The sequence below is a fragment of the Antechinus flavipes genome, chromosome 3 (genome assembly GCF_016432865.1).
Source record: "Antechinus flavipes isolate AdamAnt ecotype Samford, QLD, Australia chromosome 3, AdamAnt_v2, whole genome shotgun sequence".
In the NCBI taxonomy this organism is placed as follows: domain Eukaryota; kingdom Metazoa; phylum Chordata; class Mammalia; order Dasyuromorphia; family Dasyuridae; genus Antechinus; species Antechinus flavipes.
Window position 1 is genome coordinate 67056305 of NC_067400.1, and position 24903 is coordinate 67081207.

At 36.7% G+C, this 24903-nt stretch overlaps 1 protein-coding gene across 13 annotated transcripts in view; it reads left to right on the top strand.

Moving 5' to 3' along the window:
* The first annotated feature begins 1312 nt into the window (after positions 1–1312).
* MARCHF4 (membrane associated ring-CH-type finger 4) overlaps positions 1313–24903 on the top strand; it is a 122758-nt gene continuing 99167 nt past the window's right edge. For all 13 annotated transcript variants that reach the window (XR_007951673.1, XR_007951674.1, XR_007951672.1 and 10 more), the window contains exon 1: positions 1313–1828. Coding sequence is in view for 1 of the 13 variants with exons in the window: in XM_051983583.1 (XP_051839543.1) it covers positions 1313–1828 (516 nt within the window). In the remaining 12 variants the exon portion in view is untranslated. The remainder of the gene's footprint in view (positions 1829–24903) is intronic.

Genomic DNA, 24903 nt, shown 5'->3' on the forward strand with positions numbered 1-24903 from the left:
ACCGCCGCCGCCGCAGCAACAGCAGCGCCGGACTCGGTCAGAGGAGAAAGAGGAAGAGGAGGAGGAGGGGGGGGAAGAAGAGGAGGAGGACGGCGACGAAGAGGAGAAGGCGGCGGAGGAGGAAGAAGAGGAAGAAGAGCAAAGGGTCAGCCCTAATCTCCAGTTCTCCCTGCCCTCGCTGCCCTCCAGCAGGGGCCTTTAATGGAGCCAAGGCGAGGGGACCTCGGATTTACAAGCTACAGCAAGGGTGGTCTGGGAGCCGAGATCATGTAACCACCCCTTCTTTCCTCCTCCTCCCTTTCCACACACCCTTTTTTTCTTCCCCTTTAAGCTCACCTCCCTCTTTCCTTAGGGAGGGACCTCCAAGCTCAGGAAGGAGCCAGCACTGCAAGAGTTAAACGTGCTTTCCAATCTCTCCCTACCCACCCTCACCCCAAGAGCTACCACCACCTAGTCTCTTTCTGCACCTCTTCTCTTAAAAAAAAATCTTTATTGTCCAAAAAACCTTCCCTACCCTCTCCACCCTTTTGGCAGCAGAGGCAAAGCACAATTCCCTATTTCAAAAACCCAAATCTTCCTAACTCAACTCTGCTACTAGCCTCTCTGGTGCTTTTGGGATTAATCTCCTCAACTTCTTTATCTAGGGCTTGAAACTTCCAACACACCACCCCCTCCCAGCCCTGTTCCCTATTATCTAAAGAAAATCCACCCTCTTTACATACACACATAACCATTTATTAAGAGTAGGTTTTCCTTGAGTTGAACTTAGTCCATTTCCTTATTTGATTTAAACTCTTCTGGCCCTAGCCCCTCTAATCCAAAAGAAAGATACCTGCACTTCTAATTAGGACTTTGAGGAGGATTGAATAATTCTCCAACCCCTACCCTACCTCCCATTCCAAAGGAATTCCTAACTTAAAAAGGCTTTGGGCTAAAGGCCCAGTCTTCTCACCCTCACTCCACAGCCCCTCTGTTGCCCTACCTTACTCACTTAGCCCCAGTTCAAAGACAGAAAAGAGGTCTCCTTGTCCAAACCAAGCTCTGGTTTTGAGGGAAGAAAGAAGATAAAGACAATTTTTTTTCTTTTTGGGGGTTGGGGGAGAGGATTTAGTGACAACAGATTATAGGAAGTTCACCCCTCAGGGGCATTTAGCATTTTGTGATTTGGAGGAAATTTCAGAGAGGGGAATGACAAAGTAAAGTCCCCCTCAATCCCATAGCACAAATACACTGTGGTCCCCCCAACTCCATCCAGTCCCCAAATCCCCAAAGACTCCAGTTGGGAGCTCGGCCCTCTCTCTACCATAGGCACATGCTAATGCCCCTGAGTGGGTTCCTCTGGTGGTGGTGGTGCTGCTGCTGCTGGTATTGCTGTGGAGGGTGTTACCAGGCTCCCCAGATGTTGCGCCACCAGGGTCTCCTCAAGTGCCGATGTCGCATGCTCTTCAATGACCTGAAGGTCTTCTTGCTTCGGCGCCCACCGCCGACCCAGCTGCCCATGCACGGTGACCCCCAGCCCCCTGGCTTGGCAGCCAACAACAACACCCTCCCAGCCCTGGGTGCTGGTGGATGGGTCGGTTGGAGGGGTCCTCGAGAGGGGGCCGGCGGGGAGATTCCTCCTCTGCCACCTCCGCCACCCTTGCCACCCTCTTCTGCAGAGGACGACTGGGGTGGCCAGGTTGTGGAGCCACCTGCCTCCTTGCTCAGCAGCACCTCCTCAGATGACTTCTGTAAGGGGAAGGCTGAGGACCGCTATTCACTTGGCAGCAGCTTGGACAGTGGCATGAGGACCCCCCTCTGCAGGATCTGCTTCCAGGGTCCTGAACAGGTGAGTCCTTTTTCTTCTTCTTACCTTTCCCCTTGGCATTCTGTGGGCCTTGAAGATGCATAGTAACTAACCCACATATTTTAGATGAACTCTAACGTAGGCCCTGGAGAGCCCCATATCAGATATTCTTTACTTCAATATCCCAAAAGATACATGACCAGTTTCAGGGGCTCATCAATAGTTGTTGATTCTTCTCTTTAGTCCTGTCAGGTGGCCAAAGGATGGAATCTTTTGTGTCTCTACTATTATTTGACCAATATCTTATCTAAGTGGTATCTTAGCAGTCTTAATAGCAAAAGGAACGGGAGAGAAGTGACTCTAGAAGAGAGTTCTTTGGTATTACTGACATATATTAGTTGTTAATATTTCCCTTTTCAAGGATATTACCCCAGCCCCACTCAGAATGATTTTTTTCAGTAGCCTCAAACTCAAGGATAAGGGGTCCAAAAGACTTTAGGGTAAAGAAGCCTTATTAGCAATGATATTTTTTTTTCAGTATTCCATTTAGATATCTGACTAAAGTCAGATGTGTCTAGAGGACACTTTCATATCTCAAGACCAATCTCACAGTAGACTTTTTCTGTCTCCACAAGTTCTCCAATACCTCTCTGGCTTTCCTCAGTAGATTATGTGCTTTTTATTTTGAGAACATCCTAGCCTTAATACTTCGTTTTTCAAAGTCTTTTCACACTCACATTAGGATACAAAGGATTATCCAGTTTGCTCAAATAAGCCTCTGTATTTCCTTTCCCCTTTTCCTTTACCATTACTGCAGATTGAGATTTAAGTTTTTCTAAATAAAAAATGGAATGGTGTTTTTGGCAAGTCTCCTCTTTTCCAAAGAATCTAAAACTTATGGGTTTTTGAAAAGTTTATATTCAGAAACCAAAGGGAATAAGCCTTGGGTAGAAAGATTTTCTAAAGTCTGGGGACCATTCAATGAGGTCTTTTGGCAATAAGAATACATACCCTCATTAATGGGATTCTGACCACAGTTCTTGCTTCTTTTCTCCTCTGTCCTGCTGTCCTGATCTATTCTTCCTAAACCTGTCTAAAATCCTGAACCTCCTCTTGCCTTTTGGCATAGCTGGGAAATAGCCATGTTTCCTCAAAGTCTTGGTTGTGCCAATTCTTACCAAGGCAATTCTCAGATTAAAGATTCCAACAGAGAGATCTGGATCTATCCCTGTTTAAGAAAAGGATAACCTGGGAATGAAGAAGAGGGAAAAACTGCTTGAAACAAAATGATTAGAAAGGATTTTTGGGGTGTGAAAAGATACCAATTTGGGGTTCCTGGCCTTTGGAACAATACCATAAATATCTTTCCTGCTATTGCCCAGTCCCATTTCCACACTGCTTGGACATGCAATTTGTTAGAAAATGTTCTGCAAATTCACAAGTTTCAGGGAATGGAAATCACATTTGTTTGACAGACAAGCCAAAAAAGTGGTTTGAGTAGAAAACCTGAGGAAGGGAGGGAAGAGCTGGCAGAAGCTTTAGTGGTTGTTAAGAGGGCTACGAGCCTCAACAAATGCTTCATAGGTAGTTTTTTATGGCAGAGACAGGATTTGTGAAAATTCTGGTGAACAAAAGAAGATATAGTGTAGGCAAGATATCCCTCAGTTGTTTGCTCCTTTCCTGAATGAGATGGGTGCTGACTTTGTACTGTGGGCAACCTGTTGCAGAATGCTTTATCATCTAGTGTTGGTCCCAGGCCATAGAGATGGGTGCAGGGAATTGGGAATGGTATATTACAGAAGAAAATTCTGGGGGATAGTTGTCATTGCTATATTTTAGCTAAATCTCAGTAAGATGAAATTACTTTGGAGACTGAGGTCTCTACTAGTCTAGATTACCCATGCAACCCCATGTGATCTGTTTTGAACAGAAATGTTTTCACTTACAGAGGAAAGAGAGAAATTAGATCTCTGATTTCATTGGTACAGGGAATGCTTTCGATGAAACCTCTGCTACCAAAGAAGGCCAACACTTTCCGTAGCAGACAAATATCCAAACACTAAAGTTAAGTGGTTTCCTTAGGATCACATGACCAGTGTGTGGGAGAGGCAGAACCTGAATTCAGGTTTCTGTCTCCAAGGTTAGCTCTCTCTCCAAATTCATATTGCTTTTCAACAAGGGAGGAATCAGGAATCCCACTCAGTTCTCTGCTTCTGGACTTCATTATCCCCTGAGAGGTCACAATGAGTGTGGACTTCATAATAACTACTTTCAGTGGGACCTAGTACCAGGGTCATGGATCCTTTGGCCAAAACCTTCTTTCATAATGGGAAAGTCATTCGGCCTTTAAGGAGTTCTCTAGGACTCCTGAGGTACTAGTTTTACCTTCTTGGAATCTGGTAGCTTCAGCTGCCCCATCTCCTCTGAGATATCTATCCCTGCTAGAACAAGCACTTGTGTCTGCCATAGAAAGCAGCCAAGTCTCTAGAAAGCAGCAAGATCTGAATTTAAAATATAGATCCTAGACCTCACCATCACCTTTGATTCTTTACATCTCTTCAGGAAGGTATCTCACTTTGTAGATCTCAGTTTTACTCTCGTTGATATGAGCAGATGTTTCCCTTCCTTTTTCTGCCAAGTATTTTTTGGGAGACTTCAGGAGAAATCAAATGTGGATCTAATACCAGCAGTGCCCATTGACTTAACTTGCTACAGTACCTTCCTAAAACTTTCTTGTTCTGTATTTCATGACTTTAATGTGGTATTAAAGTTTAAGCAACAAAATCAACAACTCAGATTTGTTCTGGCTCTTTAAGCTTTTCAAAATACTTTCCTTATGAAAGACATTGAGGTTACTGTGGAGTGGTAAAAAAAAAAAAAAAAAAAAAACGACTTTAAAATCAGAGATCTGTGTTGGAATCCAGGCTGTGACAATTCTGTGGTACTTTGAACAAATCTTTTACAAATAAGATAATTGTAAAGCACTTAGCACTGTGCTTGGCACATAGTAAACATTATATGAATGTTCATAGATATAATTTATTATACATCTACTTTGGGACAGCTCTGTTAGGAAATTTTTTCATAGATAGAGTAGAAATCTGCCTCTCTGGAACTTCTACCTGTTGGTCACTCTTAGGCCTAGAATTCAAGAGATATTCTTAGAGGCTGAGCATTTTGGTCCCCTATTCATCTTCTATCACAGTGGGATCAAATTTAAAGTAAAAACAGAGACTACTAATCTTGTAATAAAGATCTTTAAGGTGCATATTGACTTAGCTTAAAAATGTGATATTATCTATGTTTTATTGCTTTTATTTATTTTATTGAATATTTCTCAGTTAGATTTTAATCTGGTTTGAGCAGCATTTTGATGTAAATTATGCATTTGACATCTTTTCTCTGCCGTACATATACTAAATAACCTGTTTACAGCACTACTTTGGGTGCTGATTACAAAGCAAGAGACTGGGTCCCTTGCTTCTAAGGGCTTCTAGTCTAAATGTTGGAGATTGGGCCAAATTGCAGTGATAAGAATAGCTCCACCTCTAAACAATTCTCTCCACATTACTGCCCATAAACACAGACATAAGTGCTTGCCCTGGAGAGCATATTAGGCAAGATGAGGAAAGGCAGAGTTATTGTGAGAATAAGTGATGCTTTGAGATTAGGCTCTGCTCCATCTGAGAAGGCTGGATAAAAAGCTCTTCTCAATTGTGTGCTCTCTCTCTCTCTCTCTCTCTCTCTCTTTTTCTCTCTCTCACTGAATATGGGTCAGATGGTATGAACTACCCACCCCTCAAGCACAAATGGATTCACATTTTTCTCACTACCTAAGTCACATTCCATTTATTAGCTCAGAGGAGAGGGCCTTCCTTTCTAGTTTATTTAAACTGAAGAGATTTTCCTTGCATCTAGTTTGTCAGGAAAACCACCATAGAAGCTGTCTGGTTGTGGTTGTTGATTATTTCTTGAGCACCCACAATGCTCTAGGCAGAAAGTACTTGTCCTTTATCTTCATTATCAAAAAGCCTTTATTAAGTGCCCATCTCTGTCTTTGTTCAGCTGAGCAAAGCTTCCACTCTAGAGGGAGAAAACTGAGGAACAGAAACCTGAATTGACTCAGCACAGGCAGTAATTAGCATAACTGGAATTTGGTCTCAAGTCCTCTGATGCCAGTCTTCCTTCTGCTATATCACATATTACTGTTTAAGGATTTACAAATTCTAAGCCCTTGAAATCACTGCAAAGTTCACCTTTTAAAAAAGGAGATATTGGTACAAGTATCATTAGCCCTATTTTACATAAGCATACTGAGCCTTGGATTATGTGACTGTCAATTTTGTCTTTGTATCTCCAGAGTCTGACACAGTGCCTTGTACAAACTCAATAGATGTTTATTGAGTTGAACTGTCCAGAATCACAATGATCAGAGTCGGAACAACAATAACTATAGACACAAGAAAAACTCCTCTGACTTATTTGTACTTCACTATAGTAGAGTGATGAGAAAATTTATTTCTTCACCTAAGATGAGATTATAGTAGTTTGTGAACTGTTTTTCATTTAGTCAAGGTGACGAGTTCTTCTGTCACCATTAAAGATCAAATGAGAACAAAGGGGATTTGATAGTAGCAAGAAGTATTAATATTAAACCTTTGGAAGGTGGAAGGATGTCAGGACTTGGAAATATGTACGAAGGATAAATGGGATTTCCCCTCTCCTTACTCCCAGGAACCTTTAAAAATGGGTGAGTAGAACTGAATGTAGATTGGCTTTGGGCAACAGGAGGAAAAGTAGGAAAGAAGGGGAGATGGAGGGAAGATAAAACTGTGTCTATAAACTTTTTTGGTCACATTCCTTGAGTATGATAGAAATCAATAATCATCAGTAAGAATTGTAAGTAATCTGTACCTCTTCTTTCTTCATTCTATATTTGGTTTTTCTAAGACATTTTCTTAAGCAGAGAATTCAAGTATTTGCTAGATGCTATTATTTGTATTCTCTGAGTTTTGTAATATGGAGAACAACGATTGGTCATGGCTGGAAGGAGCCTGAGAAAATGGAGTAGGGTGGCTAAAAGTGCTTGTAAACACAAGAGAATGTTTGAAAGACAATCAAGATGGATATTGGATGGCTCAGGTCTACTAACTCTAGAACTCAAGGAATCTAGGACATGTTCCCTGTCCACAGGACAGATGGACAGACACACACACACACAAATACCATATACACAAATGTGCTACATAAACCCATACTTGCTATCACTGTACACATAAATATCCTAATACCATATGGTATGTAGAAATTCAACTTAGAAAGACTTTGTATACAGAACTCATATTCATCTCGAGAGAGTTACACTATAACACAATAAAAAAAAAAACCCTACAGAGTACATGCAACCTCTAACATATTTCTAGATTAGGATGGGAAAATGTTTGAATAGGAAGTATCTTATGGTCAATGGGAATCAAATATTGTCTTGACCCTGATTAGTGAATATCTCCTTCCAGGAAAAAGAGGAGAATTGAAGTCATACTCAAATGACAGAGTAAGAGTGTTATATTCACTTTTCTGTCATCAAAGTTCTGTTTCAAAGCTACCAAAATCTACTTTCTCCCCATCCCATTCTGTTAAAGCACAAAATTCTAGAAACTTGTACCACAGGAGATTTATTCACAAATGTAGTTATTCTTTCCTAATAGATTATATAAGTAGTCTATCTATATAAGTAGAATAAAATTCCATTTTAAAATACTCCTCTGTACCATGCTTCCTCACATATATAGTGAAGAATAGAAAATGCATGTCTCTCCTTATTACAAAGAAAGTTCATGATGAACAGGGTGGAAGACATTCTGGTACCCTGATGTCCTTATTATAATAGATTACTGATTCTATTAGTATATTCGTTAAATTAATTTATGCATTGTTGATATTTTGCCTACATGTTGGTCTGTGTTAGTTTTATATTTTAGATGGTAAGCCCATCTAGGGTGGGCAAATGGGCAGCAAGCATTTAGTAAACTCTTGCTATGTGTCAGGCACTGTGCTAAACACAGACAAATATAAACAAAATATATGTATTTTATGTGTGTGTGTGTGTGTGTGTGTGTGTGTGTAGACCAAAAGACAGTCCCTGCCCTAAAATATCTTACATTCTAATAAGGAAGACAACACATAAAAGGGAGCTGAAAAAAAATAGAAGAGAAAGTATTCTTTGGGTGAGAGAGTTGCAGTGAAGTCTAAAGTGTCAGAAGCAGAGTTGTAAGAGGCACGAGGCATGACCTTCTTAGAGAATTTCCTCAAAATGGGGGTCGGAGAAGGAACTCTCCAGTGGAAGAAGAAGGCCAGAGCGGCAGGAGAGAAGTTCCAGGTAAAGAAGGCAGCTGAGTCAGAATGAAAAAGTCTAAAAATCAGAAGCACAGCCAGAAGAAAGGTCATATCTATTACCTACCTAGGTATACCTATTTGCTCATTCATCTCTGTCTTTCTGTCTCTCTGTCTCTGTCTCTCTTTTTCCATGCTTTCCTAGCATATAACTATATGTGTTTAGGTATTAAATAAAGTATGTTTTAAGATGAGGAGGAAGCAGTTAAATGGTCTTTCAATTTAAGCATAGTGAGGATGTTTGACTAAGAAAATAACTGCAAAATTGGGAGAGAAAGGAAATATTTTGGGAATAATACTCTCTCTTTCTCCTTTCTTGTAATTTTCTTCCTCCCTCCCTCCCTCTCTTCCTTCCTTTCTTTCTCCCTCCTTTCCTTCTTTCTTTCCTCCCTCACTCCCTCCTTTCCCCCCTCCCTATCTCCCTCCTTTCCTTTCTTCCTTCCCTCCCTCCTTCCTTCCTTCCTTCCTTCCTTCCTTCCTTCGTTCCTTCCTTCCTTCCTTCCTTCTTTCCTTCCTTCCTTCCTTCCTTCCTTCTTTCTTTCCTTTCTTCTTTCCTACCTTCCTTCTTTCCTCCCTCCCCACCTCTTAGGTCTTTCTTGCTATCTTTTTGGTTTTTCTTTCTTGTTGTCTTTCTTAGGTGGTACAATAGAGAATCACAAATGTGGAAGAGTAGTTTGGATGGGGATGGACAAAAGCAAGGGAAAGATACTCTGATGAGTATAGGAATGACAGAGTGATTTCACATAAGAGAGGAAGGAGGCCAAGTTGGAAGTGAGCCCAGAAAGAAAGAAAAAAAGATGCTGGCAATCACATACTCTATAGCTATAGTTATACCACCCTCATCTATAATATAGATATTGTAGTGTGTGTTCATATAATATCTATAGCCATCTTAAGAGGAAAATGAGAAGGGTGTGCACAATTGGGTGGGCTGGCTGATGACTGAATATTTTAAAAAGTGAATATAGTACAATTTTGGTGATCTCATAAAATGAAACTATTAAGAAATCACTACCTTGAAAAAAAAAAGCCCTGGGAAAGATTGTTTGCCCAGAATTAGGTAGAGGCGGGGTGTTACAAAGAATAGAATACAAGATAGCCAAGAGACTCCTCTCCTCTCCCTGCCAAATTTTCACTAATTAGCTACATTTCTCTTCTCTTAGCCTCTGTTTCCCATTTTTTAAGATTGGAGGATTGAATTAAATAACTTCAAAAGTTCATTCTAAGTTCATTATTCTAAATTTTATTTTAACTTTCCTCCCTTAAATTATTTTAAAGTGATTTAAATCTTACTGAGCCTCACTTTCCCCATTTGTAAAATCAAAAGATTGAATTTTTATGACATCTAAATCCCTTCCTGTTCTGCTATTTTATGAATACATAAAAGGTATGTGATTTTTACCAGAGGCATAGTTTGAATATCATTTTGTCATTCATATAAAGTTCCTTCTGAAAAACCTTCAGAGATCATTCTAATGTCTCAGCACAGAAAAGGCATTCAATAAGTATTTGTAAATAGTGATGATTTTCCTTCCTCTATCTCTCCAAACACCCAATACAGCTCAAAACAATAGTTTTGGCTCTCTTTTTTTATATGTGCAGAAGATCACAAATACATTTACACACATATGATCATAAAACAATGAGATTTTTTAAAAACCATAACTTTTACATGAAAATTGATTTTATTAAAATATGATCACATTTCATATAGAGAAGTAAAGGAGGTATAGATAAAATTATCTCCAGGGACCATTCCAACTCCATGAATTCCTGATTCTGCAATGATTAATGATGTCTCGTCCTGGAAATAATTATGGTCATTTATCCCAGTTTGTGTCCATTTTTCTATGAATGGACCTATTCTTGTTATAATGAAGAAGAGTGGGTAATCATGCTTGATTTCTTTTCCCATAGTTCTTGACTGGTCACTGTGTATATGTAGAGGTTGTTCTAAAAATTTTAGTATAGTATGCTTTATTAGCTCAAATATGTGGTCATATTTGAAAATATAGAAAGTGGAGGTTAACAATCTGTTTTATGTGCAGAATATAGAGCTATAAAGAAGAGAAAGGTGTATAGAGCTGGGAACAAATGGGAAAAGAATTCAGTTCAATTCAACAAGCATTTGTTAAGTACCTATTAGGTGCTAAGCCCTCATGTTGGGATATATTAATGAAAGACCTCAGGGAGCTTACGTTCTATTGGAGATGTGGTGGAAGGAAAAGAAATGACAAAATTTATACAGTTAAGTGAATACAATGTAATTTGAAGAGAGAAAAAAATTAGTCAGGAGAGAAGAGAAAAGTCCTTCCAAAGAAATGACTACTGAGATAGCTAAGGATTCTAAGAGGTAAATAGATCTGGGTGGAAAGGGGTTTTAATGCAGGCCTAAACAAAAATCATGGACATGAGAGAGGGAATGATAACTTGAGAGAAAACCAATCAGGCAGGTTGGTTTTTCTGAAACAAAAGAATTTGAAGGAGAGTAATACAAAATATGTTTGAAATGTAGGTTGAAGCCAGACCATCTACAGCTTTAATTGCCAAATTTGTATAAGTACAGATAACAACAACAAAAAAAAAACAAAGCTTCCTGATCAGGGGTCTCAGAAGGCGAGGAGCAAGATTAGTCCTATGCTTTAGAAAGATAATTTTGATAGTTATGTGGAACTTGGATTCAAAAAGGAAGAAACTAGAAACAGAAAGACTAGTTAGGAAGTTATTGCTAAAGCCCAAGTGAAAGGAAATGAGGCCCAAAATGAGGGTGGTGGTTGGATGTGAGGGAGGAGATAAAAAAGTTTTCATTCAAGAGTTATTGTGAAGCTAGAATCAATAAGACTTGGCTGCATGTGGGTCTTCAGAAGATTATTGATTTAGAACTAGAAGGGACCTTAAAGGTTCAGATAAGAGTTGAGGACAACTTCGAGAGTTCTGAATCTGGTTGATTAGAAGAATGATTGGTGTCTGTCATAGAAAGGAGTGAGATTGTCTTGGGAGTGAGAGGAAGATAATTCATTATTTTAGACATGTTATATTTAAGATTCCTTTGGAACATCCAGATAGTTATCCCAGAAGTTAATTGATAAGGTGTGACTAGAACTCAGGCAAGAGATTATGATTGGAAATTAAAAATTTAGGAATCATAGAGATGATAATTGAACCCATGGGTGATGATCATTGAGAGTCTAGAAAGATAGGACTCAGTACAAAGCTTTGAGGGGACAATCTTGTCTGGGAAGTATGAGATGAATTATAATCCAGCAAAAGAGACTGAGAAACTAATAGTCAAACAGTTAAGAGGAGTGCTAGCAGGCAGCAGTATCATGAAAGCTGAGGGAAGAGAGAGTAAACAGTGAGAAGAGGATGCTCAGTAGTGTCTGGAGCTGCACAGTGGTCAAGAAGCAATGAGATAATCAGTAACTCAGGAAAGAGCAGTTTCAATCGAGTGGTGAGAAGGATCAGAAATCAAATTATAAGAAAGTAAAAAATAAGGAAGTAGATTCAATGAATGTAAATACCTTTTGGTGGGCATTTAGTTAAAAGAGAGGACAGACTGGTTCTTAGCTGACACTTCTCTTTGCCAGATACTCTTAGCATTTAATAGAATCCCAGAGACCTAAGACTTGAAGCGATTTAGATCCCCTATTTCTTTATCAGGAGTTTTTCAGACACTTAGTAGCTATTTCCTTTTTCCTCATACTACCATCACCAGTCTCCCTTCCTCTTCTTATTATTCTTATTTTTATTCCTTATTCTTGCTGGCGTTTCAAAATTCCAAAATATAAGTATTATATTTGCCTATATAAAATATGTATTAAAAGATCAAAACCCACAAAATATTAAAAGACTTGGAGGAAGACTATGTAGATTTTTGGTGGAGAATGTATTCTCTCCACCAATTCACCAGTTCATAGACAAGAATTGCACAGCATGAGATGACGAATATGGTTCAGTAGAAGGAATATGCATAGATGGGAGTTTATGGATTCATGAAGTATCAAGACAACAATGTGGCCATTTTGGAGTCCACAGTTAGGGGTTCATCTTCATGTAAATTGCTTCTGTTCAGCTGGCATACTCCTCCGCATTCTCAGTCTCAAATGTACCTCTAGCCTTTCATCATTGGGCTATTTGCTCATTTCTTCGTTTGAAATATGTTCCTTATCCTCAATAGTCATCATGATCATCAATCAAAAGGCCCTTTATTAAACATGTATGAGTATGTGGCAGCAGCTAGACAGAAATATTGAGAAAGTAGAGACAGGAAAATCTCAAGGACTTACAGTCCAAAATGGACACATGAATATAGAATTATACAAGGATGGAACAAGCACCCCTAAATCCCAGACACTATCATTCAGAACAGTGCTTTGGGTTTAACTAACAGAACTCTAGGAGCCAAGCAGTGGGAGAGTAGCACCACAGTGATAGAATCCTGAGGGTTGGCTATCTTGGGGTTCAGTGAGGGGATAGGGATAATTATGCTTTGCAGATGGTCAAAGAAGAATTATGCCCCCTCCTGGATATTGGTGTATTGGGGTAAATAGCTAGTTGCTCCTTCCTAGTGATTGCTCCGAGACTCTGATTTAAAAGTTTTATTGGTTTTGTAGTCTCCAGGGTGAGAACTGTATGAATAGAAAAAAATAATTCTGAGGTGCAAGGAAAAAATTAAAGAGTTTGGGACATAGGGAAAATCTCTAATCAGATCCTGGTTCCAATTGTAGAACTTACGTCAGATTACCTTTGAAGCCTTGGTTTTTTTTAATCTGTAAAATAATGATAATATTACTTGTGATAGTAATTTCAAAAGGCACTGGAAAATAATGGTCAGAAAGCTAGTCTCTTGAGTCAGGAAGTCATAGCTTCAAGTACCACCTTTGATCCAAATTAACTCTGTGGCACTGAGCTAATTACTGAAGCTTTTACTATCTCTGGTAAGACGATAAAAGTTGCACAGAAAGTACATAACTGTGTCAGTAGAGTTTCTCCATCAGGAGCTTCTTTCACCAAAAAAGATCCCCCCTTACCTCACAAGGTTATTGTAAATACATTGTAAAACTGTTCCATGGCACACAAATGAAAGATGTTTTTATTAAATCATCTTTTAATGTCTCTAAGCTTTCTTCTTTATGCTTTGCTCACTGTTATCAGCCTTCCAAAGGATGCTTTATTTTAGTTTTCAATTGTGTCTTTCTTTTTCTTTCTGCTTTTTGTTGATATTACCTCCATTTCTTCTTTATTAATGAGACTTTTCTTCTTATAGAATCTCAGAAATTTTAGTTAGAAGAGTTCTTGCAGGTCTTTGAGTTCAATTTCTCTTATCAATTCTCTGAGCATTCTTGGGGAAGATAATGAATCCATGGAACATAACTCCATCCAGGGGTTTAAAAAATAGAAGAGAGAGGTTTCTAACTGAATTCCTATCACATACTCTAAGTCAATATTGATGATGATGATGGAAAAAGCATTGCTGCTAAACTAGCAAGAAAGTACATAATATTAGATGACCAGTGCCCTTGGATTTCCATTAATGACAAATGTGGGGAGCTAGAGAAAACAAGTAAAAATCTGAAGAGGAAAAGGAGCATGGGAGAGTGGAAAAAGCATATTGATCTTGAAATAAGAAATCCTGAGTTAGAGGAATAACTCTGAAACATATTAGCTTTGTGACTTTGAGGAAGCCACAACTTTTCTGAACATACCTTTGTTTCCTCAATGTATAAAATGGAAATAATACAGGCAACCAAAGCATAGAGAATGGAGGGCTGGCCTTGGAGCAACAAAGACCAGCACAAACATCCTGCTTCTGACACATAACTGGTTATATGATACTGGAAAAGTCACAATCTCTCTATATCAAAGTCATAGACTCTAAGTTTCAGAGAAGATGAATTAGTAGAGGGAATTTCCTTATTCAGGTTCACTAAACCAATCATTAATTCTGTCCCTATTCCTATTATTTATCCTTTCATTCATATGGCATCATTGAAAGAATGTTAGTATATAAAAGATGGGCTTTTGTACTAGGAAGCACTTGAAGATCAATTTCCTAAGTGTGATCTAGCCAGCTCATTGTCCAGTAGGACCAAGACAAGATATGTGAACTGATGAATGGATTAACTTAATGGGCCATTTATCCAGTAGCATCTTAAAATAAGAACAATGGGCATTTTTTTATCCTTCTGTATTTTTTTGTTTTTGTTGTTATGTCAACCTCTTGAGAGTGGTTCTAGATTTCAGAGAAGCCTCTCTAGAGTATTCTGGAACTTGATGTAATTAGCACAATTCCATCCATAAACAGTAGCATTTGGAGGACCTCATCACCAGGGAATCCTTTTTCCATTTGATTGTGCATGACATGGCCATGACACTGGCAAATGTCTTCAGGCAAGCATGTCTTCCTTTCTTATACCTCACTTGACACTGATAAACAGAGTCTTTGAACAAAATCAGGTCTATGGTTGCATCTATCAAAGAAACTTATATGAGTTTAACATAAACATTGGAGACAATTTGTTGGAGAATTTACAGGCTATGTCTTGTTCTATCATTTAAAAAATTATAAATGACAAATAGAGTGATATCTTATATTTTCTACATTTTTCAGTTAGTTGTATGGCCCTAAAATGTGGTCCACTCTGAAAAAATAAATTTACAAAAGCCTTGCTATTTTCTTCTCATATTTTTTCTACTTCATTCTCACAAATCTGATAAATTTTATGTTCATCTGTAAATAGCACTGGGTCTACAGAAACAGAAAAGAAAGCATCTCTGTCCTCAATAAACTTACATTCTATTGAAATTATAATAGTATACATTTATCTGGGAAATTTTTTTATAAAATACATTAGACACATTATATTCTTGCTTTTTTATAGCAGACTTGAGGGACTATGTTAACTATTATCTTCATTGTATAGGTTATAAAACTACCTGATCAGTAGATATAGGGATGGGATTGGAAATCTAAATCTTTCCTGACTACAAGTGCAGCCCTTTTCCCATTTTGTTGCATTGCTTGATATGAGTTATGAATAATTGCCTTTTTTAGTATTTGGAGCAATCTGTAATTTCACCAATGTAAGCATTTTCTCCAATGACACATATCACAAGCCATGAATGCCTTCTTAGTGTATGTGATTTTTGTCCACATTTTCCTATAAGTCTTCCATAGAGTGTCCCAACCACTATGACAAGGGATTTCTTTTGGAATTGCTCACATGGCATGGATACTAATTGAGAACATGGTCTATTAATTGATCATCCATCAGTCTCACCCCATGAGTGGTCCACCAATCTTTTCTGTTATTCATCTCTCAGATGATACTTTCCCTGGACATTTCTCTGATGTTAAATATGTTGTAACTTACTAATAATGCACCAAGGCCCTCTCCACTGTCTTTAGGGTGACATACATATTTAACTCTTCAGAGAATGTTTAATATTTCATTACTTGAAATTAGACAGCTTTCCCAGAAGAAACTGTTAAAATGTCAGTCACAAACAGGAGCATCCTGTGGATTTTACTATCTAAAGGAATTCCTCCTTTAGTTTGGATTCTGTGTTTGCCATCTTTCATGGAGTTGAAGGAAAGGCTTTCAATTGGTAGTTTATTCTACTTAGTTTTTTAATCTCTACAAATGCTAAGCACAGTGGAATCTTGTTTTCTCTGTACTTTTTGCTCAATTATATGACTATAAGGATGTGGTCTACTACAGTTAACTGATTGGATGACTGTTAATAATATTTATAAAGCTTTCTTATTTCAGAGAGAGAGACAGAGACAGAGAGAGAGACAGAGACACACAGAGAAACAGAGAGAGGGACAAAGAGAGACAGAGACAGAGACAGAGAGACAGAGACATACAGAGAGAGAAAGAGTGCACCCTAGGTTATGTAGTGGATAGAATACCACATCAGGAGTCAGGAAGGCTCATCTGCCTAAGTTTAAATCTGACTTTGGACATTTACTAACTGTGTAATTCTGGACAAATCACTTAATCCTGTTTGTCTCACTTTTCTCATATGTAAAATGAGCTAGAGAAGGAAATGACAAACTATTTTGGTCTTTTTGCCAAGAGAACTTCAAGAGTTTGCCATGATAGAAATGACTGAACAATACCAAAAAAAATATATGAATATATTATATATGCAATAGTAACTGTATATGCATATGTGTATATATAATAATATTCTCATAAAGATTTTATAAATATTGAAAGCCAAACTTATTGATATTCTCTATCAGCTTTTTTTCCTGCAATGACTTTTTTCAAGTATTTAGTATTCTATCCTCTTTCAGATATCTTAAGATGTTCCTTTAATGCTATCAAGATTATGTCACTTCTAGCACTTTCTTTTCACCCTAAATGTGCACTTGCTCCAGTCCAACAATTACTCTTATCTTTTTTTGAAAATAAACTAATATTTTTATTTCCTCATGAAACAGATCAGGGACGGTGATATTAGAGTCAAAAGATTATGGCTCTACAGTTATTTATGTGAAAAAAATCTTATGGAAATATTTAAAGAAACTTTCCATTTTCCTTCTCTTTGTGATTCTTCTAGTTTCATCCTTAAATGTTTTTTGATTTGATCTAGCTGAATAAATTGGATCTGTCACTAAGTTTTCTATAAATTTGTTGTTCTCTCTCCTGCTTTATTTACAAAATTATGCTTTATTCCTCCTCATAATTTCACAAATTGGTTTATGTCATATCAACAACAGTAATGAACATTTATGTAGCAACTATTATGATCCAGGCACTGTGCTGAACACTTCACAAGATAATATTTGTGAAGTGTTCAGCACAGTGGCCGGATCATAATAGTTGATCCTAAACAGCAACCCTGGGAGATAGATGGTATTATTATACCCATTTTACAGTTGATAAGCTGAGGCAAAAAGAAGTTAAGTGACTTGCTCAGGATTATAGTTAGTAAATATTCGAAGTCAGATTTAAATTTCTTGATTTTAGGCTCAATGCTCTATCCACTGTGCCAACCCCTGTAAATTGGAATTGATTCTGGTTGCCATGTATTTTCATTTGGTAAAGACAATAATACATTTATTAACTGAGGCAATTTCTGGGCTCTTTTAACTTCTTGATTTTAGGACTCATGGTCCCAAAAAGAGGCACAATAGTAGAGTAGCGAGAGTACTGGACTTGGAGCCAAGAAGACATAGGTTTGCTATTTACTAGCTAATGTAACCATGGGCAAGTCACTTAACCCCTTTGACCTCAGTTTCTTTATCTGATCCACTAAAAGATCACTAAGGCTCTTTTAAGCTATAAATCTGTGATGCTATGATTTAGAGAATCTATCAGTAATAGACTGGGTCAGTGTCTATTCTTTATCTGTCTCTCCCATTTGCCCCTACCCTAATTTAGGAATCAACAATTTATTTATAGGTCAGCTTGAGATTCCTTTAATTGCATGTCATAATTTTTTCTCATTACTAATCTTCTAATATGGCATTGGTTTTGAGTTTTGCTGTAACAAGTCAAATGACTGACAATATTCAAATAGCTAATTAATAAATGACTTCCATATTTGTAACCATTCTTGTCTATTAACATTAATAAATCTCAGGTTTTTTTGTGATGTTATTCAGTGTTTAACATATACAATATCTCCCACCTCTCTTTTTGAAGAAAAAAATTTCATCTTATATAGGCATGAGGATATTCTACAAAGCTTTGATTTCTCTCATTCTTTAATTTTAAAGTTTTCTTTGATCATCCCCTTTATTTCCACCTTTGTATTTCAATCACTAAGTAATAAAATTTATATTGATTTAGTTATTTATGAATTAATCTTATTAAAATACATTTATATGTTATTTAACATTTCCTAGTATCATTTTCTCCTCTAATTGTAGTCATGTATTGTTACAAAGAATAAAAAGAAATAAAAATTAGCAAAAAACTAATCACCATAACATAAAAAGTATGAAATTACATGTACTGGTCAGTCTAGGATACTTTTGCTGCAAAGAAGGAGAAAAATGCCTTCTCATGTTTCTACTTTGAATACAAACTTGGCCATTACAATTTTTTAGCATTCAATCTCAAATGTTTTGTTCTGTTATTGCTATCCCCATTGTGTATGTTGTTTTCCTAATTCTGCTTACTTAACTTGCACTTAAATTCTAGTTTTAATTTTGATTCACTTCATATAATTTTTCACATGCTTCTGTGTATTAATAGTGAAATAGCTATCATTTATATGGTGCTTTAAAATTTGCAAAGCACATTACATATGTTATCTCATTTTGGCATAGTTATCATAGTCATCAATTCTCACAACAGAGCATCGTTAAATTACATTTTTGTGCCATAAACTGTTTGGACATTTTCTAATTGATGAACATAATTTTGTTTCTAATTTTTTTGCTGCTAAAAATAGAAGTGCTATTGTAAATATTTTGGTACATGTGGGACCTTCTTTTTTGTCTTTGATTTCCTTGATATATGTCTATAATCTCTGGATCAAATAACTTGGATGTTTCAGTTATTCTTCATATAATTCTAAATTGCTCTCTAGAATGTTTGGCCCGATTTAGGTATTCCTATCTTTCCCAACCCCTTCACACTGATTATTCCAATCTTTTATCAGATACTTTCATTTAAAGGGTTTTAATAAATTCTTCATAAAATTTATCTACCCCCTTTTTATCTGAAAGATCTGTTAGCATATTAACTGAAATTATCTTCATAGTAGTCCTTTTGAAAATGTTTGTCATTAGCATTACAATATAAGATGACCAATTCCACTAGAATGATACTTGTAGTTATTTTTGGATGTTTAATAAAATTAATTCCTCTAATAGATTGCTTTACTTCTCCAAGGAGACCTACGAGCCAATTTTAGCTGCAACTTCTTTTTGTCTTTTGGTTTCATGTATGGTAAAACAATTTGTAGATCAAACTAGGTATGTTCAAGTTCTTCCATAATAAATAAGTCATTGATCACCTCATAATAGACAAGTCTCAGATTTAACATAACAACTAAATTAATTTTTGTATAAAAATCTAAAAAGTATTGTTCATTCTATCAGCACTCTGCTTCTTTTTTTTATTGCTCCACTGCTGTTACTTTTATTTTTATTTCTATAATATATTGTTTAGAGTACTAGAAGAGATGATTAATCACATCTTTCAGTTGAATTGAGGTCTCAGCTGGGGAATTATGTTATCTGAGTAGAATTGGAAGAGAGCCACACATGATCAAAGATCATTTAATTTTTTTATTTGTTTCATGAATTGATACAGAAAATTTTTGTTGTGAAAGTCATCATCCAGTGGCCAGCCTATGGGTGATGAGTCTTTCTGTATTTATCTCATCTTGTCTTCAGGAAGCAAATTTCATCTGTTTCCAAGTCTGTAATCTTCTTTCCATGATAGGAGTGTGAAAAGTTGTACTCTGATAATAATAATCTTTGAGAACACAGTCATTTCCATTCCACAAGGAGATACTGGAGTTTATGCCATAATGAGAACCAGTTAGCAAACTCCCAAGTTTTTATTCTTTTTGTATTACTCTTATTATTTTAATCACATTCCTTGATTGCCTCGATGGAAATCTTATCCCTCATGGTCTGAGCTCATAAAAGTCTTAGTTGACCCTGGATCCCTGGAATGAACTGTAAAGTACATGAAATCCAAATTTGCCTAAGGACATACCACCACTGAGACTTGTCCCAGAAATGCCAGAGGGAGAATTTTCACATATTTCTTCTAACTCCAAAACCAGTGATCTTTTCCACTCAACTATGTGGCCTCTCACACTTCTGGAAATTCAAATACATTCTTAATTACTTATGACCATCAGAGGCACTAAATCATGTTAAAAAAAACCCCTCTTCTTTAAAATAGATAATTAGCTGTGACAGTGGAAATATGAACAGAATAATGAACCAGCTAGTTGTTTTTGACTGCAGGGGAGAGTAGTGTACCATTCTGATTTTCTGGGCTGGGCCTGAGTTATGCTAGTCATTTTTTTAGGTTTGATATTGAAATAAAATGGGACACTTGTTGATTATTTAACAGTTAACAAAAGCAGTTTTGCTTAGCTATAGAAAAAGTAGGATATTTGCCAAGGATGAGTGTTGAGAACCTATTGATTTAATTCAATTGAATGAAGTTCTCATTGCAATCCACCTGCTAAGTATTGAAGCCCCCTAGCTCTTCATGGCTGTTTGATATTTGGGAAATGAAGGAATGTCAACTGCCCGAACCCATATTTTCCTCAGTCAAATACCTCTCAAGTAATTTCATGATATTTTTCAATCTACATTGGGGAAGACTTTAATTGAGGTGGAAAGAGTTCTGGAATGAGTTAAGGAGATATGTCCAGCTTCTCATACTGACTATATTATCAACTTGCTGTCCTTTGTCCCTGTTGCATTCTAGAAATATTATACTTGTTTGTGGAATTGTTTATTTTCTCTATCAGATTTTAAGCTCAGAGGGTTTAAGACAGAGATATGTTATTCTTCTCTTGTGAATCCAACAATTTGCACATATTTGGGGTCTGATAAGTGTTTGTTGAGTAGAATTGAAGCAAATAGGCAGTGCTGTGGTCTAGTATAAACTTGAGGAAGTAATTTTAATTGATAGTGTCTTCATTTTTAAAGTGGAAATCATCATCATAATCATACCTATAGTGCCTATTTTCCTGGGTTGTGACAAAAATCAAATGGGATAATGCAAAATGCTTTGAAAATTTTAAAGTACTATGTAAATGTCAACTGAGAAGCAACCTGAGTAGTAGTTAAATTGTTGAAGTCCTTCCTTTGATGCATATTGTATGGCTTCAGTGGACCTGGGCAAGACTGTCCCAGGCAGCTTTCTAACATTACATATAACTGTGTAGAACAGTTACTGATGTGTAGCAGTATGAGTAATTTCTTTTATTTCTTTATTTTTTATTTAAGCTTTTTTTAAATTTTCAATACATATACATGGATAATTTTTCAACCTTAATCCTTGCAAAATCTTGTGTTCCAATTTTTCTCCCTCTTCCCTCCCCCCATGCCTTCCCCAAATAGCAAGTAATCCAATATATGTTAAACATGGTTTAAAAAAAGTGTTAAATCCAATATATGCATACATGTTTATACAATTATCTTGCTGCATGAGAAAAATCAAATCAAAAAAAAAGTGAGAAAGAAAATAAAATGCAAGCAAATAACAAAAGGAGTGAAAATGCTATACTGTGATCCACACTTAGTTCCCACAGTCCTCTCTTTGGATGTAGATGGCGCATTTCATGATTGATTTCTTTATAGGAGTTCCCAACATCAATGAAATCTGCTATCTGGACTCTTCCCACTCACCATTTAATCTATTTGCACAGATTGTGATTTAGAGGATGCTGGGAAAGGGACCCAACATTTTCAAGTCCCTAAAAGTCTACCAAAAATCTATTCTTTTGGGTAAAGAGTTATCGTCTTCCCTTATCCTCCAAATTTAAATTAAAAACATGTCTTAAGGGAGAACACACAGTGTTCTTTACACAGTCTTTTACTTCATCAGATGGATGACAGGCTAGAAAGAAGTATATTACTTTAATACAACACTTAGCTCATTGTTCTCAATGATAATCTGTATTTTTATGTTTTTTCTGTTACAATAAATTATTATTATTATTGTTAATAATAATAATACCTAGCATTTAAATAGTGCTTTGAGTTTTGCAAAGCACCTTACAAATATTATCTCACTTTATCCTAACAACAAAACTTGAGATAGGTGATATTATTCTCAATTATTCCCCAGGTGAGAAAACTGAGGCAGAGGTTAAATGCTTTGCCCAGGGTCAAACAATCTTTAAGGTCATATTTGAATTTAAGGTATTCCTGACTTTTTAGGTCTAGAGCTCTATCAATCTTTTGAAGATGGTAACTATATACAAATATGTGCATGCATATGTGCATATATGTGTGCATGCAGATAAGGATTCTGTTTTTATTTAGGCATGGTACTTTCTCCACAAAATCAAAGGATCTTCCAAGTGGAAGGTTTCCCAAGGCCATGTAATAAATCAGTATCTAAACAAGAATTCCCTTCAGCATTAAGTGGAAGATTTGTAGAGACAGGAAACTCACTAACTCTTGAAACATCCCATTTTTGGATAGCTCCAATTGTTAGGAAAAGCATCTAGGTCCTTCCATGAATGGAGTCAAGAAGACTCCTCTTTGTGAGTTCAAATCTGGCCTTGGACATTTAATAGTTATGTAACCCTGGCCAAGGTACTTAACTCTCTTTGCCTCAGTTTCCTCATCTGTAAAATGAGCTAGAAAAGGAACTGATGTTCCACCCCAGTATCTTGGCTAAGAAAACTTTAAATGAGGTCGTGAAGAGTCATTCACAATTGAAAAACAACTGAAAACTTGTTAGGAGGAAATTTTTCCTAATATTAAGCCTCAGTCTGCCTTCTCTCATCTCTCATTGTTCTACCCTCTGGGATGAAACAGAAAAGGCTTAATTCCTAATTCTGGCAGTTCTTGAAATGCTTGAAGATAGCCATCATGTCTTCACTAAGTCTTCTCTTTTCTGGTCTGAGCTACCTGTTCTTTATTTGATCCTCAAGTGCCATGGACTCAAGTCTCTTCATCATTCTCTTGTTCTCTTCTGGAACCAATACCTCATTAACATGGTACCTAGAATGTGACAATTAGGACTAAACACAGTACTCCAGGTATGGTCTGGCCAGGGCATGGTACAGAAGGCTTATGACATCCTTATTCCTAGAAGCTATATGTCACTTAACGTAATCTTATTTGCCTTTATTCTTTTTTGTTACAATACCATATCTTTGGACTAACTTTAAACATCTAGTACGCTAAAACTTTTGGTATTTCCTAAATACTCTAGATACCCACATCCTATCTTGTGTTTGGGAAATTTATGGGGTTTTTGAGCTTAGCAATATTTTATGTCTTTTGAGTGGACACTTAGTTTGCATTGACTGACCAGGAGAAAAACCATCTGAAGAAGTTGAGTACAGATCAAATAAGTAAATACACATTCAGGCAAGGTGATTGACTCAGCCCCAAATTTGATATAGAAAGATACAGAGAAATCCTGTAATGACATGGAAGGACCATAGCAATGAAAATCCAGAGACCTGGCTATTCCTCCCAGGTCTATCACTAATTTTATATGTGATTGGTTAACTTGCTTCCTTCTTTCTGAATCCATTTCCTCATCTATGAACAAGAAGAATTGGGCCAAAAAATCTTCAAGAAAACTTCCAGGTCTCACAGTCAAGGATTCAATGTTATCCTTAAATTTGTGGGAGTAGTGATCAAACTATTGCAAATGTTGCTTCTCTCATCCAGTAGGGAAATACTTTTGGAGAAGTAAGATTGAATATTGGTTACTGAAAGATGAGACAATATCTGTCATAGAGTAGGCACTTAATAAATATTTGTTAATTGATTTTTAAAGAAATAAATTGTTTTAGGAATTGGGGACAGTATCAATTTAGATTCAGAGAAAGACTTGTGAATCATAGAAGATTCCAGGGTTTCCCTTGAGTCTACTCACTTCATGATTTGACCATAATTCATAATTAACCTTTAAATAAGGAACGTGGGTGGTTCAGTGAATAGAGTCAAAAAAACTCATCTCCCTTAGTTCAATCCATCATCACTCACTTACTAACTGTAACTCTGGGCAAGTCTCTTAACTTTGTTTGCCTCAGTTTCCTTATCTGCAAAGTGATCTGGGGAAAAAATGGTAAACCACTTCAAAATCTTTGAAATGAAAACTCCAAATGAAGAGTGGAAGCAACTCAGCAATAAAGCCTTTTAATCTCCCCTTCAGTTTTCAACTTCTGTCTTTTCTTCTATGTCTCTTTAAATGACTCAATCCTCGTGAATATCTGTCAAAATCATAGTATTCAAGGCTGGAGAAGAGGTAAGAAATATCCTGGTTAACTCATTTTAGGCACGAGGAAACTAAGACTTAGAAAGATTAATTAATTAGTCTGGGATCACACAACTTATAAGTAGCTTGGGTTTGAGATTTGAACCATGGTCTTAGTTCAAATCAAGTACTTTTAACTTACTATCACACAAAATACCTCAGAGACCATGTAGCTTCATCCCACATAGAAGGAAGCTGAGCTTTTCTTTATTTCTTCATCATTCTCTTAATAGCTAACAGAAATGTCTGGCTCATAAGTGCTTAATAAATATTGGTCCATTTATTCTCTTTCTCTTTTGTACCTTTTATCTAATTTTCCTATATATCCAAAGAGGATAATGATGTGTCTTGTTCCCCTTGCCAGGTGAACAGTAATTAGCAGTTAAATGCTTTGAGATAAACAGAGTCACCCTAGAGAGACACAAAGTGTCATGTAGATAAGCAAGTTTTTGCATTTAAATATAGAAAGGATATTACTTAGCACATCACCTGATACATAGTAAACATTTAATAAATGCTCATTGACTGACCGACAATAATCAGAAAACTCATCATCTGGTATCTTTGCTATACTCTATTCCTTATTTTTTTTTCTTAGCCAGACTTCTGGAAATAAGCCATTAGATGTATTGTATCAGTGTTTTATGGTCTTGAATTCAGTGTGAGAGCTGGTCTCCAAAGAGTTACAGACTCTAGCTAGGTCACACATTGAGTGTGCTACTTAGAAAGAAAAGCTGCCCAGTCCAAGCAAAGTTCTGTTGCTCTGTGAGCTACAATGTCACT